This window comes from Gorilla gorilla, chromosome 12 (assembly GCF_029281585.2).
Source record: "Gorilla gorilla gorilla isolate KB3781 chromosome 12, NHGRI_mGorGor1-v2.1_pri, whole genome shotgun sequence".
Classification (NCBI taxonomy): Eukaryota; Metazoa; Chordata; class Mammalia; order Primates; family Hominidae; genus Gorilla; species Gorilla gorilla.
Genome location: NC_073236.2, coordinates 124,410,482 through 124,434,439, shown reverse-complemented (window position 1 = coordinate 124,434,439; position 23,958 = coordinate 124,410,482). Strand labels below are relative to the sequence as shown.

The 23,958-nt window shown below is 37.8% G+C and overlaps 1 protein-coding gene across 3 annotated transcripts in view; it reads right to left on the bottom strand.

Annotated features, from left to right (window-relative positions):
* The window catches only part of NBAS (NBAS subunit of NRZ tethering complex), a 394,628-nt gene that overhangs the window by 313,686 nt on the left and 56,984 nt on the right, over positions 1-23,958 (bottom strand). For all 3 annotated transcript variants that reach the window (XM_004028860.5, XM_063696052.1, XM_063696053.1), the window contains exons 11-12: positions 22,521-22,589; positions 7,345-7,473 (exon numbers count right to left, since the gene is read on the bottom strand). In XM_004028860.5, the coding sequence (XP_004028909.2) occupies positions 7,345-7,473; positions 22,521-22,589 (198 nt within the window). The remainder of the gene's footprint in view (positions 1-7,344; positions 7,474-22,520; positions 22,590-23,958) is intronic.

The window sequence follows — 23,958 nt, the reverse complement described above, 5'->3', positions numbered from 1 at the left end:
TCCCCATGACCCACAAGAAAGCTCCTGGCATCATGTGAATACATTTCAAGAAGCAACCTCCATGCCACTTCTCTGTATTTGCTGGAGCTCAGAACACAATACCCCAAAGTATAACAGCATTGCATGTTGAGTACTTTCAACTGAAGCAACTGAAAGGGCCTCAGAAATACTGTCTCTCTGACCTTCTCCTGCCTTCCTGTCTCAAGCCCCTCCTTGTCTCCCAAAGCAAGTCACAGAAACCAGAATTCTTCTTCTCCGAGGTTCATCACAGAAACTAGAACTCCTCCCCCAAAGGAAGCTATAAAACCTAAAAACATCGCTCTCTCCCTTCTCCCTTGAAGACCCTTATTCCAGAGGGCTCCTGCTTCATAGTAGGGGAGGAATGTTATACAGAGAAGCCAAAAAGAATCTGGACAGACAGGCCTTGCTGGGTTTCCCCTTCAGTCTATCACCATTAGGCCATACCTTTTTGTCCCACCATATTTTTACAAGGCTGTCCATTCTTCATCAAAACTAAGCATAAAAACAGTCTTCCCTGGGTCTTTATTTCTTTAATTTAATTTAGACAAGGTTTCTCTCTGTCACCCAGGTTGCAGTGCAGTGGCGTGGTCACGGCTCACTACAACCTCGACCTCCTGGGCTCAAGTGATCTTCCCGACTCAGCCTCCCGAGTAGCTGGGAATATGGGCACACGCCACTTTTTTATTTTTTGTAGAGATGAAGTCTCACCATGTTGCCCAGTCTGGTCCCGAACTCCTGGGCTCAAGCAATTCCACCCACCTAGGGCTCCCAAAGTGCTGGGATTACTGGAATGAGCCACCGCACCCAACCAGAGTCTTCATTTCTGAAGGTGCCTGTGTCATGTAAAATGTTGATTAAGTAAATTTGTCATGCTTCTCTCTCAACCTGTCTTTTGTTATAGGAGTGATGGCTGTGTCCTCTTATGATGAGTTAGAAGAGGTATCACACCTTTCCACCCCAACAGTTTCTGGCACCCAAAGTGGGGCAGCTGAGACACCTGACTTGCTCTGGAACCTGCAGACAAAATCCTGGAACAACTGACAAAAGGCAAGCAAAGAAAGGTAAGAAGTTCTTTGATTTTTTTTTTTTTTAAACAAAGTCAGCTTTCCTGGATCTCTAACTATAGTGCCTGGTCAAGAAGAGAAGGTAAAAATTTATCTTTATATCTTCCATTCCAAATTCAAGTTAGCAAGGAAAATCATTTGTTTTTAAATAAATTTGTTATGCTTTTCTCTTGTTAACCTGTCTTTTGTTATAGGACTGTCAGCTGTGATCCTTATGATGAGTTCAGTAAGGTATCATGCCTCCCCACCCGACATATTCATGCTACCACATTACTGAAAACAGCCTAATATGCCATCATTTTATACTGCAGCCATAACCCAAAGGAGGATGTTCTAAGAATAGTTATAGGTTTTGTACAGAAAACCTATTACGGCTAAAGTAATGTTTTCTTTAGACTTGAGAATTTTATTTGCTAATATTTTTACCACTAAAATCTAAATATAATGAAATCCCTGCCTCCAACAACATAAAAGCAACATTTCAAAGGCTTATTCATTCCACAAATATTTATTATTATTTATTATGTTAAGCCTAAGAGAGTCTGTGATGAAATACATATTCAGTGCCTATTCTCAAAGAACTCACAGTCTGGTGAAATTGTGAAAACAGCTGTGGATTATATCAAGATTCATCACATCAACTGCCATCTTCCCACTTACTCTTCATTCATCTACTTAAGATTAGTCCAACACCTACTATGTGTGAAAAAGAAAATAAAATGACAATGAAGACATAAGTTTGTATTCCATTTCTAGGCCTGAAGAAGTACAAATAGACAAATAATAAAACTTGAGAGAAAAATTAAGGCCGAAAATGAGATGTAAAGATATAAACATAACATATGGGGAATGTTTGAAATGAAAATCACTTAAGCAATTTTACTATATTCCAGACATGAACAAAATTTAATACTCACAGATTTCTAGCCAGATGGATTTTCATATTGACAATGAAAGCCAAAGTATTTAATCAACTCAAAACTGGATATTAGTAAATCAGAATAGGCACTTCCACAACTATCTTTAATCATTAGGTTTTACAGAGAAAATACTCAATCACACAAAGCATATTATAAAAACTAATAAAGCGGCAAATTGCATGAAGAAAGCCCCAAATGAGTTGAATTCACAATTTTGGTAAAGAGGTTTAAGGCTGTGCAGGGTAGCAGCAACATTAATTTCTTCTCAGGCAACATTTAAACTAAAATTATAAGCTGACTAGTTTAAATTTCACCATATCATCGATTTGAAACTAACTGGTTTGTCTACTTACTAGAGCAGCCATAAAGAGAGGTGAAACTCTGCCCTACCTGGCTGATCCAAGCTCACTTGATTATTACTAGAGACATGAAAGAAGAGTAGCTGTCTCAGTATTTTTCAAAGCTTGGGATTTCTCTTTAAAGGATTCCAGTGATGAGTACACACAGACACTTTACATATTTGGTAAACAACTGTATTACACCTCTCAGTTATTACTACTTGCACATTTCTAGGGTCTCTACATAATGAACTGCGTGACTCCAGGGGATGTTATTCATATAAACTTCAAGCTGATATATCTCCCTTGCTTACCATTAATATCATATGCTAGTCTCTGATTTACCCAGATAAAAGTCAATACTTCTAAATGTAAGTACTGTAAGTAGATATTCTGAAAAAAGGCTTAACCTATGAAGCTGGGAGACTTGAATCAAAATGGAATCTTGACTCTAACATTTAGTGATCTCAAGTTAACCTCTTTTAGCACCATTCCCATCTATAAAAAATGGTACTAAAAACATTTTCACTTAACCCATTTATGCCTAGTGTTCCATTACTGGAATGCTAAGCTTGTGGGAGTTATTTAAATCCTACTGCTCAAGGTCATGGCCAAGGTCTGATTTTCCACAAAAAAAATTTGCCACCTCCAGCATACATGGGGTGGCATAGGGTTGCTGTGAGACAAATGAAAACTATGCTCTGTAAATAGTCAAGCCTTACTACACAAATACTATTTATTTCCAATAATCCTTCTCCCCAACACTATCAGCTGACCTACATGCCTTTCCTGAGCTTATCTTCTCAAAATATTAACATGTCATTTTAATCATTTGTTCATAATTTCCCTTGGAAGCCTGTGAATATCTTAAAAGCAGGGACTATGACACTGTATTCCCTACTGGAGCTCTTAGTAGAGTCAATAAATACTTGAACTTTATTATTTCACCATTATGTTATTACGGAAATAGAAACAACCTACTCTACTGTACAGTCCTGTTACACATAGGCTTTATTATACTTACTATAATACACTAGATTTTAGTAATTCATATGCTAAAATTCAAATCTAAAACATCCAAGTGATTAATTCCCAGGATACAGGTGAAAGACTAAAAGAAACTATGGTTGTTCAAACTCTTCTTGCTTGACAAAGAGTTACCACCTTCACCCGACCCCACTACATCATGAGTACTCTAGATATCTATTAGAAAGCTAAGGGTTTACCAATGAGAGGCTTCCCCAATTATTTATTCTGGTATCTGGTACACACTAACTAGCTCAAGAGTTAAGCATATCTGAGAGAGCTGAAGGAATCTGTATCACATCCACCGAGGAAAAGGATTTGTCTCTGTGTTTTTAAAGATCATCAAATAAAAAGAATCAACATAAAAAATTAATAATTATAAAGAGTGATTATAGTCCTCCTAACCTTTTACATACAAATCTGATCTTTCAAATAATAGGATGCTACTAAATAACTAATAACGCAAGTATTGTGGGAAAAAATGTGTGTAGTACACTCTGGCATTTGCTAGCCTAATAAATAAGTATTCTTCCACTTATCTTTTTGTTGTTTTATGTATTTCTTTCCCACACAGTCATGGAAAGAACATATGCATCAGCGTCAGAGAGGTATAAAATCAAATCTCAGCTCTATTGCTTACTTGTTGCACAACCACAGGACAAAGTGCTCAATAAATAATAAATGTAGTTAAGGTAAATTTTGTAAAAGCTACAAGACGATCTTACTCCTGTACCTTCTTCCTATTAAGCTATACAAGTATGCAATTAGCATACAGAAAGAAACCAGAGTGTCTGTGAAGCGGTTGAAGCCTCACAGGCGTGTTTACAATGGAATGAAGTTTTGGAAAGTACGGCAGAAATGGTTACATGAAAGTAGAGAGCAGGACAGGAGGATCTAGGAAGTAGAGCAAAGCAGCATGATGATCAGACTGGAGGAGATGACAGGTTCACAGAGGAGTTTTCATTTTCACCACAGCCTTAGGGTTTTAAAGAAAAAAAAAAAAGAAATAAAATTAAATGTCTTCCATGTTCCCTACTTGGGACCAAAATTTCCTTTGAGGCTAAAACTGGCTAGGGTCTCAGAGGGCAGAGTCTGCCCTATCCAGCTAGTCCAGCTGAACAGCAGCAGGAAAGGGAGGGGTGGCCGACCCCGGCCTGTGCTGTGATGAACTCTGAACCGGGGAAGGGACAGAGCCACAATGGGAATGGTAGTCTACAGTATCAGGGTCAGTAACTATAGCTAAGCCACTGCTCTCTCAGCAAAGGACACCACGACTCATACAACGCCCTTGGTAATGGCAACTATGTCCATGGTTTTCAGTTTTGTGAGTCCCAAAATCTATTTTTCCAGTTTACTCAGGCATTCAAGGGAAATAATTCATACCACCCACATCAGAAGAAACTGACATATAATCCTAAAAATGTGTACATTTATAATAAGAGAAACAACTAGCTTGAGAATCAAGTTGCATAGCTCCTCTGATTGACAGATCAATTTAAAAGTCAAAAGCTCTATCTGAGGACTGTTTCAGGAACATGGAATCAAAGCCACATCCACAAAATGGATGCTCAACAGCCAAGCTACACAATTCCTCATGAATTATTCTTCCAGACTCTCAGGGTATTTGTTCAAAACACTTTTGCTAAGGCATGACAACTTCTAGCCTGAATGCCTCTCTTCCTACTACATACACATTTTTTCAATTTCTGAGGTCCCCCCCTTTCCCTTTCCTGTCCCATTACTTTTCTGATTGCATATTTCAAACTACTGAAATATTTACATTTATTCATTCTCTGGTTTTAAGGTTTTTAAACAACTTTTACTTTTTTTAATAGAACCACTCTAAAAATCTAATCAATGAATTATATTAATGAGTAAAGAGTAATGCATTATTATAGCACTGACTGGCAACTAATGACCAAAAAAAAAATGCTAACCAGTCAAAGGTTGAGCATATTCCAATAAGGGCCACAAAAAAAGATTCAATTTATCTTTGCAGGACAAAAAAAAAAAAAAGTCTCTGGATTTTCAGTAAACAAAAGCACATACTAATCAATTTTGCTCAGAATAGCCTTTACACTGGATGTGTAACATACTAGGATACACAGAATATGAAATATTAAGAGTGCTTCAGAAATTGATAAATATTTCTACTAGGTGAATAAAAGTAATTTTAAAAAAAAAAGCCAAGCGGGGAAAATGCCTTTATTATTCAAAGTTTTCACCATTTAGAAAAATGTTGCCCAAATCTAAAATTTCCCAAATACAGAGAGAACATCAGGCTCCTCTCAAACGAAAACAGCTGAATACTTTATCATCATGCATTGATAACCATGAAAAACACGAAGTATCTTTTGGATCAATGAAATGAATAATGCTTTATTTTGAGCATAGATATGAAACATGGACTTCATGTATTGTGCATCAAGAAGTAGAGTCATCCCTTGGTATATGCAGGGTTCCAGGTATACCAAAATCTACATGCACTCAAGCCCCCCAGAAGACCCTGCTGGACCCACCTATACAAAAAGTCACCTGCCCTATCCACAGATGTGACATTCTGCAAAGACTGTATTTTCCATCAGTGTTTGGTTGAAGAAAATCTATGTACAGAGTGGACCCATGCAGTTCAAACCCATGTTGCTCTAGGGTCAACTGTGTCAGTGATATGAAATATATGCCCTATAAATCAGCCTACACTCCCATCCTCAGTCAGCTCTTGAACAGCCAAGTGGAAGTTCTGCTGCCTGACATCCCCAGCTAAATACGTTACACAGTTCTGAGAGTTCATCACTTCACCTCTAGAAAGAAGAAATGAGTGAAGTTAGCTATAATTTCAGAGCAGAGAGAAAGACTGTCCCTTTTATTTAGCCACCAAGGTTGTAAGCTGAGGAGCACCTCTGCCACTGAGGACAAATCTAGATCCAATAAGGGAGAAAGAGTGGTAAACATGTGGAGACCATATTAACTTCAAGTTGAATGGAAATTAGGGAGAAAATATCTTCCTAAAGCTGTGTATAAGACAAAAAAATAAGAATATCTAAAACAAATAAATTTAAACCAGTGAATTAAGGAAGAAAATACAGAGTCACTTTCTCTTTTCCTCTGTCATTCTGAAAAAAATTCCTTATTAATAATCCTCTGAATTATGACATTGATCCATTCAGGTCATTCAGGAAATAGGCTCTAATATGAAAATCTCAAACCACCCACCCAAAGCTGGATATGCCTAGAGAAAAACAGAGTGAGGGGGTGAGAGAAGGAAAATTAATCCTTAAAATGGTAAAATGTAAGTGAATCAGAGTAAAAGATTTATAATACAAGCTATTTCCAGTTGAGGAATTTCTTTAAACCTTTACTCTATCACAATACATGGCTTTATATGAGCAGACCTTTCCTTCCCCTTGTGAATTTAAATTATAATATATGTCACTAACTAGTGCTACTCTGTCATTACATAACAAAATCATCTAATCCTTAAAACCTATCATTCCAGGACACTAACAAAGAGTTCCATCCTTCTCTATATCTTAGCTATCCACATTTCAGTGAAGAGAAGTTAACTCCCTTCAAGGAGGCCCCAAATAACTAGTGTTGCAAGATTTGAAAAGAATTGTAACCCTTTTAGGATTTGACCCTCCAAATCCTTAATAATATTAACTTTTGCTGAAATGTTAACATCTCCATTCTGTACTTTTGAATGACAAAGAGGGAAAAAATGAAGAGTTTAACAAACTCTTTTACAGATTACACTCTGTATACAGAGTGTACCACACTACAATTCAAAATCAGTCCACAGTATTAATCTATTTTTAATTTATCCCACTGTACTGATATCATAATTTAAAGGATAGAAGAGCTTTGGAATGATGAGAATAAAGAGCTGTGTACTATAGTAAAATATCAATAAAATAAAATTAGCATTGTCAATACTCACCCTTAAGAGAGTATCATTCTAATAACCAAGAGACGTACCTGCTCATTTTGACTCCATTCCCCTTGTTGCTTCAGAGATGGAATTGCCCAGATGCTCAGTTTCCCTGAGAAGTGAATGGCTGCCAGGAGCATCCCATCTGGAGAAAGGCTCATCTTAAAAATTCCATCCTAAATAAGAATCATAAGGTCAGGGCAAAGGACTTATGGTCAAATATAAATAACTCAGAAGTAAATGACACTCTTTAGAGGTGCCAAGTTATAAATGATCTTTAGTAATTAAGAGTTCCGCCAGCTTCCTATCATTATAAATGTACTTCAGCATAGAGAAAAAGGCCTCCTGACCTTAAGGAGTTTGTCACCTACTTCAGAGTTATAATTTACATATAACCCAAAACCAAAAATTTGGTTATATTTACATATAACCGAAAAATATGTATGCATTATAAATATATTTCTTCACATATCAATTACCATGAATTCTCAATACCTTTTAAGGTTGGTCTTGACTAGATTGTCAATTCCTTAAAATTTGGGCCCAGATCTTTACAAGATTTTATATCTACACAGTGTCTAAAGTATGCTATATATCATAAATAGGCCAAAAATTCATGCCACGGAAAAGAAGGAAAGGAGTAGAAAAGAGCTAGAGAAAGAGTGCAAGAATGATGGAAACAGAAGAAGATAAAGAGGAAGAAAATGGTCCTTAATTTAAGAAATGCTATGAATGTTTACAATTTTCTAGATTTGCTGCCAAATTATCCAGTTTAAGGAATGTGTTACTACAGAACAAAGAAATTTTGTAATGACTGATTTCATACAGTCAACCGAAAGGTACACAGAGGAAGAGTTATCCTTCCAGTCCTTCTTGTCCAAATAACCTCTTTGTCTTTTCCTTTCTCAGATGACACAAACCATATGAGCAGAAATCATATGAGCAGAGACATCACCTGCCACCACCTACAATACACTCAGAAGACCTGAACAAATATTAACTGGACAGCTATTTCCCATTCAGGCATTTGTTAAGAACAGGGTCCAAGGTAGCCTGCCCAAAAAGAATAAAACAGAGACCAGAAAACAGCAGCCCACAACCATATCTCTTCTGAACATTTAGAAAATCTGGCAAAACACAGCCCACATCCCCAGATGACAACAGAACTTGGTAGCAGATGACCTCTTAGAAGAGTCATAAACTTTCCAGTTAGTCAATGCCCACACCGTTCTCTATTATTGCTCCAGTATTGGGGTCAAATACTAGCTATAGAACTGAAAATGAAACATGACTATACTGAAAATCAAAATTATTACACTTGATCCAATTCACTAAATTATATTATCAGCCTGGCCTCTGTAGACATTTAAGTCCTCAAGTCTCAAATGACTAAGGTGCCTTAGCCATCAAAACCAGAACAATTTCAGGAGGTCAGGAACACTGTTGAATGAGTACATAGATGAAAAGATTAGCATCCTCTAATCACTTTACTAAAGACTAAAATTACTTTAACTAGATATAAGAGGTTAATCCCAGAATCCCACAATTAAATGTAAGATTGAAATACAAATGCTTGAAAAAAGAGAAATAATAAAAGCAAACGTACCTCAAAGCAAAATTTTAAATCTATCACATCCCTTCCTCTAAGATGGGATCACGGAAAGAAGTACAAGACAAAGGGCCTGATGTCCTCCCTCCTCAAATTTAAAGTCAATAAGCTCCATGGTTTTGTATAAGGCAGGCCTCAGAAGCACAGATTTCTACCAGCCAAAAGAACTCTGCCCATCTTTCAGATTTCACAAAGGAAGAGATTAAAGTCCTGAAGGGCAAAGACACTTGCCCATGATCACTCAAGTGTGCAGAGCAAAATCTGAACTAGAATGTGGATGTTTTCAATCCCAACCAGGGCACGTTCATGAGCCAGGACTATAGTCCTCACCTGGACCCTGGCCTAGTTTCTAGTAGTCACGAGCATGCCCCTCAGCAGAAATTATGGTCAAGTATAATTTATTGTTTTGACCACTTGAATAAGTAGTCATGTGTGATCTGTATGGTAATTCCCAGGTATTATAAATGTTCCATTATACAACTCCACTGAAATGCTCTGAAAGCAAGAAAAAAGTTTATGAATCTCTTTAACAACAAAAGTATACTGAATAACTTCGCAATAGCAATATGACCAAAAGCACTGAATAAATATATAGTATTTTTTAATTTTTAAAAAACTTCTTCCCTCTTGATAGGGTTCAGGACATGCTACCCCAAAATACAGAATAAGTCATGTTAGCATCTGAGAAAACATCAGAGGCAGGAAAGTCATTCTCACCTTCCTCCCACCCTTCCTCCATGAAGCAGATCATAAAATCTAGGAAGAATTTTCTAACCTTTTGCTAAAAGCAAGTCATGATCCTCATTCTGGAGGTGCCCTCCCCAAACCTGGAAGAAAAGAACATCCTCATCTCTGAAGACAGAGTCACAGGGAGAATGTGAACAAACAGGCCTTGCTAAGTTCCTCCCAATTTACTGCTATTAAATCATACTTATCCAACCATACTTCCACAACTATCCATTTTTCTTCTTCAAAGCTAGCATTAAAAATACACAGGTTGGCCAGGCGCAGTGGCTCACGCCTGTAATCCCAGCACTTTGGGAGGCCGAGGCGGGCAGATCACGAGGTAAGGAGATCGAGACCATCCTGGCTAACACAGTGAAACCCCGTCTCTACTAAAAACACAAAAAATTAGCCAGCCGTGGTGGTGGGCACCTGTAGTCCCAACTACTTGGGAGGCTGAGGCAGGTGAATGGCGTGAACCTAGGAGGCAGAGCTTACAGTGAGCAGAGATCGTGCCACCGCACTCCAGCCTGGGCGACAGAGCGAGACTCCATCTCGAAAAAGAAAAAAAAAAAAAAAGAAAAAGAAAAATACACAGGTTTACCCATTTCTTCGAATCTTCATTTCCTTATGAAAGCTCCCATGTCACATAAAATTTACATTAAATCTATCGGTATATCTTGCTAATCTGTGTTTTGTGATAGGAGCCTCATCTATGAATCTAAGAAAGGAAAGAGAAAAGGTACTGTTTCTCCTCTACACTCACTTCTTTCTTTCCAGAAAGTTAAACAATAAATTGTATTAACTAGAATGTTCCCACCTGCTTTCATATGGTGGATACTTGATCCCCTTAGTTTCATTAGATGCCATGGTATCCACACTGTAAATGTAGTATTTCTTTCTTGAACTATCTTATTGTAGAAATTTTCACTTACACACAAAAGTAGAAATTACAGTATAATAAATATCCACATACCCAACCTGCTTCAACAAATATTATCATTTTTTCAGGCATGTTTCATTTACCCTTCCCCAGTCACCACCATGCCAGAGGATTTTAAAGCAAATCCCAGTCATTATTTTGCTTATAAATACACATCAAGTATGCATTTCTTTGAAGTCCCAAGTTATCTATTGAACGTTCATGCATAGTAAGATGATAGAGTTAGTAGTAGTAATTGGATTGTAGCCATTCAAGATTCTCAAGACACTTAGGTTATGTTGGAAATAGTGTTTTCCTTCTGAAATAAAACTCTGCTCTTTATTTGTAGAAACCTTTATTTATTTATTTATTTCTGAGACAGGATCTGGCTCTGTCACCCAGGCTGGAGTGCACTGGCACGATCTCGGCTCACTGCAACCTCTGCCTCCCAGGCTCAAGTGATCCTCCCACTTCAGCCTCCTGAGTAGCCAGGACTACAGGCATGCACCACCATGCCTGGCTAACTTTTGTATTTTTTGTAGAGGGTCACGGGGGTTCATCATGTTGCCCATGCTGGTCTCAAACTCCTGACCTCAAGTGATCTGCCTGCCTCGGCCTCCCAAAGTGCTGAGATTACAGGTATAAGCCACTGCACCCGGTCCGTAGAAACATTTCTGAATTCCTATATAACATGCAAGGGGGTTCTGGCCCAGGGAATAATTCATTATCCCAACAGTAACTGTGGACCAAAATCTCAAGTCACAGTTAGAAAATCCACGCTAAATTCTATGAACAGAGTCTGTGGTATTTGGGAGTCTGAGTGTCTGTTGGTGAGTAATATGGTTTGGCTCTATATCCCCACCCAAATCTCATTTTGAATTATTGTAATCCCCATGTGTCAGGGGAGGGACCTAGTGGGAGGTGACTGGATCATGGGGACAGATTTTCCCCATGCTGTTCTCGTGCTAGTGAGTTCTCATGAGATCTGATGGTTTAAAAGTGTGCGGCAGTTCTGCCCTCGTTCTATCTCCTTCCTATTGCCATTAAGACCTGCTTTGTTTCCCCTTCATCTTCTGCCATGATTGTAAATTTCCTGAGGCCTCCCCAGCCATGTGGAACTGTGAGTCAATTAAACTTCCTTTCTTTATAAATTACTCAGTCTTAGGTAGTTCTTTATAGCAGTGTGAAAATTGACTAATACAGTGGGCAAGGGAGAGAATACCAGAGTTTGTGCCTTGGAAATGGGAGGATAAAAGCAACTACATATCACAATAAAAGTAAACCTCGGCCAGGTGCAGTGGCTCATGCCTGTAACCCCAGTACTATGGGAGGCCAAGGCGGGTGGATTACCTGAGGTCAGGAGTTTAAGACCAGCCTGGTCAACATGGTAAAACCCCATCTCTACAAAAATACAAAAATTAGCCAGGCATGATGGTAAGTGCCTATAATCCCAGCTACTTAGAAGGCTGAGGTGGGAGAATGGCTTGAACCTGGGAGGCAGAGGTTGGCATGAACTGAGATCACGCCACTGCACTGCAGCCTGGGCAACACAGCAAGACTCTGGCTCCAAAAAAAAAAAGGTAAACCTCAAACATTTAAACCATGATTCTTCATACTGTATTAAGATTTCTCAGCACAAGTAAATAATAATCTTGTTCTCTTCTTTATTTGAATTAAGCAGTTGTAAAAGCAATAAAATTTATATGTAGCTGCAATTTTCTGTTCTTTTTTTTTGTTTTTTTTTTTTTTTTTTTTTGGAGACAGAGTCACTCTGTCTCCCATGCCGGAGTACAGTGGTGCAATCTCAGCTCACTGCAACCTCTGCCTCGAGGGTTCAAGGATTCTCCTGCCTCAGCCTCCCATGTAGCTGGGATTACAGGCACCTGCCACCACGCCGGGCTAATTTTTGTATTTTTAGTAGAGATAGGGTTTCACCATGTTGGCCAAGCTGGTTCAACTCCTGACCTCAGGTGAACTGCCCACTTCGGCCTCCCAAAATGCTGGGATTACAGGCATGAGCCACCCCACCCAGCCACAATTTTCACTTTGGTTAAAGTAAGTCTTAAATTTCTTTCACATTCCTCATTTTTATTTTAATCATGAATGTCATTTTTATTTTAATCATCATTTCAACAGCTGAAAATTTGGTCAAGAACATCCAACTTGGCTCTGCCACTAGTAGTTATGTGACCATAGGCACATTAGTTAACTATCATAAGTAACAGAGACTTTCTCTCTTTTTGAAATAAAAATAACATCTACACATTATAAGGTTGCCCCAAGGATAAAATTAGAATGTACGTAAAGTCATTTAATGCATTTATCATATAACTCAACTTTCTAAATATAGAAGTTAGTATGAAGATTGGATTCTACCTGAATCCATAATAACACATCTTAATCGTAAATTCCAACAACATGTCTCATTCATTTGGCACTCTTCACTTGAACCTTAGTAAGATCTTTTATATTGGAGGAATATATTGATATTTAATTCTTCTAACTTCTAACTGGTACTTTACCTAGTCTCACTAACCACTTTATATGCTCCCTGAGTATAGAAACTCCATCCACATTATATAAACGCTAGAATACAAGAGCTGAAATAAGACAATAAAGAGTGATGTTCCCAAAAAAGGAGGGTATCAGAATCACATGGACACCTGCTCCACTCCCAGCACTTAGGATAAATAGAAATCTAGGCTGGAAAAACATAGGCAAATGTTCTTTGAAAAAACTCCCAGATATCTCTGATGTGCACCTCCACTTGAAATCTTCCACTTTAATTCTGCATTTTTACCACCCTTTTTTCATTTTGCTGAGGAGGCAGCCAAAGCCCAGACACTCATGTGGCATGCTCCAGATGACCTGACAAGACTCTGTGGCAGCAATACAATAACTCTCCTAACACGCAGGGAACATCTCTTGGCATTCACAATAGGCAATTTCCTCAATGCATTGCACAGAAAATAGTGAGTAGTCTCTTGCCAAAATGCTGACCAGGCACTTGATAAATACTGTTCACGTAAATGGAAACTGGGGGAAGTTATGCACACTCCAATAGCAGGAGAGTGACAAGAGATCCTGGAGCAATCGGCACTCTATAAGCTCTCAAAACTAACCGGCCTGCACCCACTTGTACAGGGGAAGTCCCATACTAATGTCATCAAAAACAGATATGATCCTCTTGATAAAAGAAGACACTACCACCTATACAGTTTTCTGCCTTAAAAAGCAAACAAAAAATCTGCATGATCTTTAAATCCAACTACTAATTTATAAGAATACATGGACACAAAAGGACAAAAGAATAAAGGAAACACCACTATAAAGATGCAATGAGTAAAATGAAAAAACAGTTTCTTCAACAAATAATTTTTAAGAGAAAAAAAGACGATATGGAGGAGAGACCAGCAGATAGAGAAAAAGAGACTTAAAACACATAGTTTTTTTAAAAAAGCCATATTGTTAGAGATGAAAAATTGCATGATAAAAGTATAAATAAACAGATAAACCTAAGCCAGAATAATGGCTGCTTGTGGAGGGAGGGTGGGAACTGTGTTTGTGACAGGGTCCATAGAAGGTGGCTGGCAGAGTCCTGTTTCTGCCCTAGATAATGGTTATAAGATTATGTACCTTTTCAACTTCAAACAAGAACCACTTCACACCTACTAGGATTACTAGAATAAAAGATAATAACAAGTGTTGGCAAGGATGTGGAGACAATGGAAACACCATACTCTGACATTAGGAACAGAAAATGGTGCTGCCATCTTGGAAAACTATCTGACAACTCCTCAAATGGCTAAACACAGTTATCATAAGATTCAGCAATTCCACTCCAAGAAAAATTCAATGATATTTCCACAAAAGAACTTGCACACAAATGTTCACAGCAGCATTATTTATAATAGCCAAAAAGTAGAAACAACCCAAATGTCCAACTGATGAATGGATAAATAAAACACTGTGCGTGTGTATATATATACACACACACATACATATACAGATACACACACACACACACACACACACAATGGGCTATTATTCAGCAATAAAAAGAAATGAAATACTGATACATGCAACAACATGGGTGAACCTTGAAAGCATCATGCTAAGCGAAAAAAGCCAGTCACAATGGACCACATATTTTATAATTCTATTCATATCGAATGTCCAGAATAGGCAAATTTATACAAACTAAAAGATTAGGGGTTGCTTACGACCTGGGGAGACCTGGGGAGATGGAGTGTTGCAGGTGATAATTAAGGGATGCAGGGTTTTTTTCCAGAGCGATAAGATGTTTAAAATTGATTCTTGAAATCATTGCACAGTTCTGTGAATATACTAAAAAACTCTGAATTGTATAATTTAAATGAGTAAATTGTACCACATGTGAATATTTCAATAAAGCTGTCCCCAAAATGGTTACTAAACCACACATTTGTTTGATGCAATTTCCTACATCTGTATTATATTTCACAAGAAAAAGCTTAGGAAGGAAGAAAGCATGGGAGAGAGGGAGGGAGAAGGAGAAGCAAGGAAAGAGGGAGGGAAGAAAGGAAGAAAAGAAGGAGGGAGAGAGGGAGGAAGGAAGAAGGTGCAAAAAGAAGCTAGCAGGAATCTGATTTAATTTCTTGCTGCAAAGGAGGTTATCATCTAATACACCTATTCTATTCCAGGCACTTTTCTAGGTAAAACAGATGTGAATCTAGCTTCATGGAGCCATGAAAATACAGATTAGGTATACAAATAAACTAACAAATAAATCTACATTACAAACTTTGATTACTGCTATGGAAGAAAAATACAGAGTGCTCTAAGAGAGAATAACAATAGGAACTGTATTTAAATTGAAGGACTATAAGAGGAGTCTGAGGATATGAAAAATAGAGCTGATACCCAAAGATGAGAAAAAATTAATGAGGACAAATAAGGTAAAACCATTCCCAATAGAAAAAAAAAAATGGAATCTACAAAGAAAAGAACATGGCACCCTTGATGGGCTGAGATAAGGCCAACATAACTAAAAGAGAATGAGCCAGTGGTATGAGATCAGTCTGCAGAGACAGTCATGGGCCAGCTTATGTCATGTCTTTTTGGATAATGTTAAGCATTTTATTCTGTCATCATTCTTAGTTCAACAGAAAGCCACTGACGGCTTTCTTCAAGCAAGAAAACGAGCTTATCTGATTTACATTTTTTAAGTCACTAAGGTTGCTAGGGGAACTGATTAAGTATCTGCTAATGTAGGAGAGATGACAAATTATACAATGGTGATAGCCACAGAAGAAAAAAGAAGCAGAAAGATTCTAAGTACACTCTGAAGATGATACTGGTAGCAAAGGTGTTAGATTAGATTAGATGAGGGGATGAAGGACTGGGTAGTGTCAGCAATAATTTTCAGGTATCTCCCTTTGGCAAAAGGATGGATTACTGAGGCAATCAAGTCTAAGGTACAAAGGGTTAGGGAAGAAAAATGAGAAGCTATCAGAGTTTTGTTTTGGAAATGTTTGATTTAAAATGCCTGAAGGCTATCCTACTGAAGCTGTCAAGTAAGCAGCAGGGTATACAAATCTGAAGTGCAGAGGAGAACTGGGCTACAGATGCCAGTTTAGGACTTCTTGGCATCTGAAAGGTATTGAAAATCTGAAAATACTCATATTTTATACATTAAGAAGTATGGAATATATTGATGTTTATAGCATCCCAAAGCCACAGAACACACATTTAATTTGCTCCTAGTAACACCTATGAGTAGGTATTGAAATTACTTTTAATGATGAAAAATTAGTAAAATATTTCCTTGTATTTTACTATAGTATACTTCCATGTCATCTATAATAACTGAGAACCAACTCTATCAAAAGATATGTTTTTAAAAGCTTATCTAACAAATTATTAAAGGAACTAAAATTTACAACTTTTTCCCCTAGATACACTATACCTTTCCTCCACTGATTCTCTGTAACTAATCTGCCTGCAAAATGGGTGATTAGTAAAAACATTTACTGAGTGTATAAAGTACATGTAGGGGTATACAGAAACGGGAAGTAGCTCACCCATTCTCCACTAAGTTATTTCAACTTTCCTCTCTGGAGGGCCCATAAAAGAACATGGCAGCAATGTAGTATCAAACTACCACAGATGCTAGAGTTCCACTTGCTATAAAACCTCACTTAATTTTTCTAATCTGATTCTAATCTATAAAATTTCGATAATACTATACCTTTTGAGTTGTGAAATTTAACAGATAATTAAAATATATATATATTTGTCCCAATAATAAAAATATTTATACATACATACAGTGTCTGGCATACAAACATTTAAAATGGGACTATTCAAAAAATAACATGCTGGCGAGGTTGTGGAGAAAAAGGAACGCTTACACACTGCTAGTGGGAGCGTAAATTAGTTCAACCATTGTGGAAGCCAGTATGGCAATTCCTCAAAGACCTAAAAACAGAAATACCATTCGAACCAGTAATCCCATTACTGGGTGATATGGTTTGGATCTGCGTCCCCACCCAAACCCCATGTCAAATTGGAGGGGCCTGATGGAAGGTGACTGAACCATGGGGGCGGATTTCCCTTTGCTGTTCTCATGATAGTGAGTTCTCACAAGATCTGATGGTTTAAAAGTGTGTGGCACTTCCCCATTTGTGCTCTCTCTCTCTCTCTCTCTCCTGCTCCACCATGGTAAAGATGTGTTTCCTTCCTCTTCAACTTCCGCCATGATTGTAAGTTTCCAGAGGCCTCCCAGTCATGCTTCCTGTTAAGTCTGCAGAACTGTGAGTCAATTAAACCTCTTTTCTTCATAAATTACCCAGTCTCAGGGAGTTACTTTTTTTTTTTTTTTTTTGAGACAGTCTTGCTCCATTGCCCAGGCTGGAATGCAGTGGCGCAATTCTTGGCTCACTGTAACCTCTACCTCCTGGGTTCAAACAATCTTCCCACCTCAGCCTCCCAAGTAGCTGAAATGACAAGTACGTGCCACCACACCCAGCTAATTTTTGCATTTTTAGTAAAAATGGGGTTTCACCATGTTAGCTGGGCTGATCTCAAACTCCTGACCTCTAGTGATCTGCCTGCCTCAGCCTCCCAAGTGCTGGGATTACAGGTGTGAGCCACTGCATCCAGCCTCAGGTAGTTCTTATAGCAGTGTGAGAACAGACTAACACACTGGGGAATATAAATCGTTCTGTCATAAAGACACATGCACACATATGTTCACTGCAGCACTATTTACAATAGCAAAGACATGGAATAAACCTAAATGCCCATCAGTAATAGACTGAATAAAGAAAATGTGTTACATACATGGAATATTATGCAGCCCTAAAAAAGAACAACACTATGTCCTTTGCAGCAACATGGATGGAGCTGGAGGCCATTATCCTTAGAAAACTAATACAGGAACTAATGGAGGAACAACCAAATACCACATGTTCTTACTTATAAGTAGGAGCTAAATGATGAGAACACATAGACACATAGAGGGGAACAACACATACTGAGGTCTATGAGCAGATGGAGGGTGGGAGGAGGGAAAGGATGAGGAAAAATAACTAATGGGACTAGGCCTAATATATGGGTGACGAAATAATCTGTACAACAAACCCTCATGACACAAGTTTACCTATATAACAAACCTGCACATGTACCCCTGAACTTACAATAAAAGTTAAATTTTTTAAAAAAGTAAAAATTTAAAAAGTAAAATGAGACTATTTTAAAACGCTTTGAGAAGGCATAGTGATCTTTATTAAGGAAAACCACATGAATTGTTAAAATATGAACACAACGAAATTGTCATGAAATACGGCTTGATAGCAAAGAGTATCACTAGTATCTGCTGCAATCCACTCTATTCCACTAGCTCCAATATCCATTTGTTCTTTCTTCATTAAAAATACTATTAAATCCTTCTACTACTGGCAGCAATATTTGGAGAACGAGTTGTACTTTCTCTCAAACATTGCAATAAAACTTCCTAACTAACTGTCCTTTCCAAGACAGGGTTTTTAAGAATGTTAAACATCAGATCTTTGTACTGAAATCAATCACCTGTCATCTAATTTAATAGAATTAAAAATGAGTGATTTACCATTTCCTGTAACTTTCAAATATACAAACTGTATTAAAAATAAAATAGTTTTCTAGTGCATACATTCAAAACATTCTGAAGTACTACATATTCCTAAAGAAAAAATACTCAGATCAATAAAAGGCAAATTTATAAGTGCGCTCTTCCAACATTCCACAAGTATTTATTGAATATTATATATTCAATAATAAATATTAGGTGCCAGGCATTGTTTTACACTGTAGGAAGTCAGCGATGAACAAAACAAACATAAATCCCCACCCTCAAGAAGCTTACCAGATAATCTACACCATTATATTTTAGAAGTCACACACACACACACACACACACACACACAATTAGAAATCTATCCTTCAAATCAAACAAAGTCAGCCTCAAAAGCCTGACTAACAACCTGTGACAAAAACACTGTAAATGCATGAAGGAAAGAAAAAAAGGCTTTTGAAAAATAAAAAAAAAAGGCCAGGTGCGGTGGCTCAAGCCTGTAATCCCAGCACTTTGGGAGGCCGAGGCAGGTGGATCACGAGGACCATTCTGGCTAACACTGTGAAACCCTGTCTCTACTAAAAAAAGACAAAAACTCAGCTGGGCGTGGTGGCGGGTACCTGTAGTCCCAGCTACTCGGGAGGCTGAGGCAGGAGAATGGCGTGAACCCGGGAGGCGGAGCTTGCAATGAGCCTAGATCGCGCCACTGCACTCCAGCCTGGGTGACAGAGTGAGACTGTCTCAAAAAAAAAAGAAAAAAAAGAAAAGATCCAAGCCAATATCCTTGATAAAAGAATATAAATAATTCTTATTTTAATATACTCTTTCAAAAGATAATACTGGCCAGGCATGGTGGCTCATGCCTGTAATCCCAGCACTTTGGGAGGCCGAGGCCGGCAGACCATGAGGTCAGGAGACCCAGACCATCCTGGCTAACATGGTGAAACCTCATCTCTACTAAAAATACAAAAAATTAGCCGGGTATGGTGGCAGGTGCCTGTAGTCCCAGCTATTCAGGAGGCTGAGGCAGGACAATGGTGTGAACCTGGCAGGTGGAGCTTGCAGTGAGCCGCTGCACTCCAGCCTGGGTGACACAGTGACACTCTGCCTCAAAAAAAAAAAAAAGATAATATTATATGCCAGACAATGAGAAGTTATTTTTTAAAGCCACGTAAGTTTGGGTGTCATATACCACAATTCAAAAAGAACCTGTGGACTACTAATTATTAATTCTATAATTCAGGATATAAAGAAATTAACAGAGATAACAGCAGTCACCATTATACCATTATTATTTGCTGAGTATCTGCAATATCACAATCACTGTCTTGGCTATTTTATGTATATTACCTCTAATACTATACAATCTCAGTGTTGTTAGAGTTTCATAAGTAAATTTTTAAATGAACTAAATATTAATAATATGGTTATACAGGAAAGCAGGCCCATTTTGTAAAGATATTAGTAGTTAAAAGGAACTTTTTTTTTTTGAGCCAGGGTCTCACTCTGTCCCCCAAGTTGGAGTGCAGTGGCACAATCATGGCTCACTGCAGCCTCGACCTCCTGGGCTTAAGTGATCCTCCCACCTCAGCCTCCCAAAGAACTGGGATAACAGGTGTAAGCCACCACGCCAGGCTAAGAGGAACACATTTTAATAGAAACATAATTGCTGCCAAACTTGAGTAGTAAAACAGATAATTCTTTCTAAGATATTAAGTAATTTGTCATCTCAGCTACTTTGAAACACATCTTAGTTTCTGTTTCTTCCAAATTACCAACTAAAGGTTTAAGACAATAACCAACTAGAAGTGGTGAAAACGAGCACTGGATCAAAAACCAACAGAAGGCCAAACACATCTCTGACACTGGATAAGTGAGTTTAGGCACACATTTCTCTTGAGGCCTTAATCTCTTCATCAATAAAAAGTAGGCATCATAATGCCAGTGTAGGTAATGCAAACTTCCTGTGAGATCCTGTGAAAATACTTGTCAAAGTGTTCATGAAAATAAGAAATTATTAGATAAGCCCTATGAGCTCTTTCAGCTCTAAAATTATAGTACAGTCATGTATCACTTAACAACAGGGAGATGTTCTGCAAAATGTGTCATTAGGTGATTTTGTCGTTGTGAAAACATCATACATAGAGTGCAGTTACACAAATCTAGATGGGATAGCCTACTACGCACCTAGGCTGGGTGGTATAGCCTATTGCTCCTAGGGCCATGAACCTGCTCAGCATGCTACTCTACTGAATACTGTAGGCAACTGGAGCACAATGGTAAATATTTGTGTATCTAAACACAGAAAAGGTATAGTAAATGGTATAAAAGATAACAAATGGAACACCTGTATAGGCCATTTACCATGAATGGAGCTTGCAGAACTAGAAGTTGCTTTGGGTGAACGAGTGTGCGAGTGAGTGGCAAGTGAATGGGAAGGCCTAGGACAGGACATTACTGCACATTATTGTAGACTTTAGAAACACTGTACACTTAGGCTCCACTACATTCATTTTTTTAAACTTTCTTTCTTCAATAATAAATTAGCCTTCCCTTACTGTAACTTTTTTACTTTATAAACTTTGTATTTTTTTTACCTTTTTGACTTCTGTGATAACATTAGCTTAAAACACAAACATGCTATACATACATCTGTATTAAAAAGATTTCTTTCTTTACATTCTTGTTCTATAAACTTTTGTATTTTATTTTATGCTTTTACTTTTTACACATTTTTGTTAAAAACTAAGACACAAATACACACATCAGCCTAGGCCAACACAGGGTCAGGATCATCAATACCACCGTCTTCTACCTCCACATCTTATCCCGCTGGAAGGTCTCTAGGGATGGTAACACTCATGGAGTTGTAATCTCCCATGATAAGAATGCCTTTCCGTGCAATGCCTGAAGAACATGCCTAAGGCTGTTTTATGGTTAACTTTTTTTTTAGTAAGTAGAAGGAGTACTCTCTAAAATAATGATAAAAAGTACAGTACAGTCAAGCCTTCCATATCCACAGGTTCCACATCCTCTGATTCAACCAACCATGAATTGGAAATACAGTATTTGAGGGATATAGAATCTGCAGATATGAAGGCCTGACTTTTCATATCAGCAGGGATATATATATGCTTTCCCTGTAGGCAGGGAAAGAAACTGAAGCAGTGAAAAAGATTAGATTATTTGATTTTTCCCCCAAGACAGGAGTATGATTTGATTCCCCCACAAGACAAAAGTATGATTTGATTCCCCAGTATAGGTCAAGACTCTTGTGAAAGTCAAACAGAGAAACAAATGTAACCACCTCACAGAGGCAGTTCCTAAGTATCACTGATATTCATCTGGATGAAACCGTCTAACATCCTTGCCATGGATCCATACTTTTCCTGCTAAGTAACAAGACAGTAAAACAATGGTACTTAAAACCCAGGGTCAAGAGGCACATTTCTTCTTGGAGCATCAGTAATCTCAGATTTGGGGAAGAATTTTTTTTAATATTAAGCCAAAAAATGATATATTATGAACAATAATACAAAATTCACAAGATTTGTAAAGATAAAATATGAAATTCAAAGATATGTATATAATGTTTCTAGGAGAATTCCTTGAGCTATATTCCCAGATCCCCAAGAGGGCTGGGTATATTCTCTATAATTATTTTTCTTTTAAGATAAGGTTGATACACAGTAAAATATAAAAATCTTCAGCAACAGCTCTATGAATTCTTACTAATGCATATAGCCACATAGTGTATATGAATACACTCAGATGAAGATACAAAAAATTCGAGGTTCATTCAGCTTTGACCTTAAAGGTACTTCCGGGTAAAAATGTTTGAGAAGCCCACCATAGTTAAGCCAGTTTGTGTTACCTGTTCTTGTCCCTGGCGACTGTAAAACTTGACACTTAACATCCTTAATAATCCCAGTGTCTTCGGTACCTGCGAAATAAATGCATCATATGAAGAAAGATTACTGAAATGACTTATCGTTGTAAAATGTCCTTTTATAATGAAATGAAAACTATAGCAAATCTAGTATTTTTTTAAATGATTAAAGAAAATCACCAAGAAGGTGTCAAGGATCTTGGTGAGATTTTGTTTTTGTTTGGGAAAAAAAAATCCACCAAGTGGTACAATCTTACAAAATACATCCATGATCAAATGCTTTTCTAAATATATAACCAGTAAACTTTATGCAAATCAAAATCCACTGCAAGCTCTTCTCAAGTAAGGCTGCCCAAGGTTGCCATTTTATCCTAACATCAGTATAGAAAAAGCTAAAACTTCTAAAAGAAATTTCATCTATTAATAATTGATTCTATGCTTGAAAAACACCAAAAAAGACTTCATCATTAGAAATCAGTGCATAAAATAATTTAATATAACACATGACAATTTTTTGTCTTTAGACTTAGAAACTATATTTTTTCAGTGGAAAATAACATTGTTGAGGATGTAGGGAATCTGGAACCCTCATACACTATTGATGGGAACATAAAACCGTACAGCCACTGTGGAAGAAGTTTGGTGGTTCCTCAAAAACTTAAACATAAAACTAACATACGACCCAGCAATTCCATCTGAGATCTATACACAAAAGAATGAAAACAAGCATTCAAACAAATATTTGTACATGAATGTTCACAGCAACAATATTCACAATAGCCAGAACTTCTGAGTTGAAAACATTAGGGATGGCCTTGATACACATCTCCAAATACTTCCTCCAAAAAAATCAAGAACAAGAAAGGGAGATAAATCTACACAAAAACCATACTCTCCACTTAGCCTGAAGATAGAGAATAACCCAAACTTTACAATAACTGTAAGCAAAAAGAAAGAAATCACCAAATTCCAGTGTGTCATCTCCATTGCTCCTGCTAAAACCTATGTCCCCACTCACCCCATTGTGACCTGCCACAAGGTGTGGTGGTGAGCAAAAGCAAATTGAAAAACACCCAGGGAGGACAGAGGGGAGCTAGCAAAAATGGCTAAGGTCCATCTAAAACCAAAAACTACCACCAAAAAGACTAAGTCCACTCTGAGTGAAAATACTACAAAAGCATCCAGGTTAATCAGACATGGCCTACAGGGAAGGGACCTAAGTGTGGGCATGATATGAAGAGGCAGGCTTCCAAACACAGAGCTTCTGAGGGAGAAAAATGGCAAACAGGAAGAAGTGCCTTTTGCCAAAGGGGTGGTAAAGGGGAAAGGAAGCAAAGGGGCAAATGTAGTGTGCAGCAAGACAATAGACAACCACAACATCAGAGGATCCACGCCCTCTCCTGCCACCAAAACAAAACCAAAA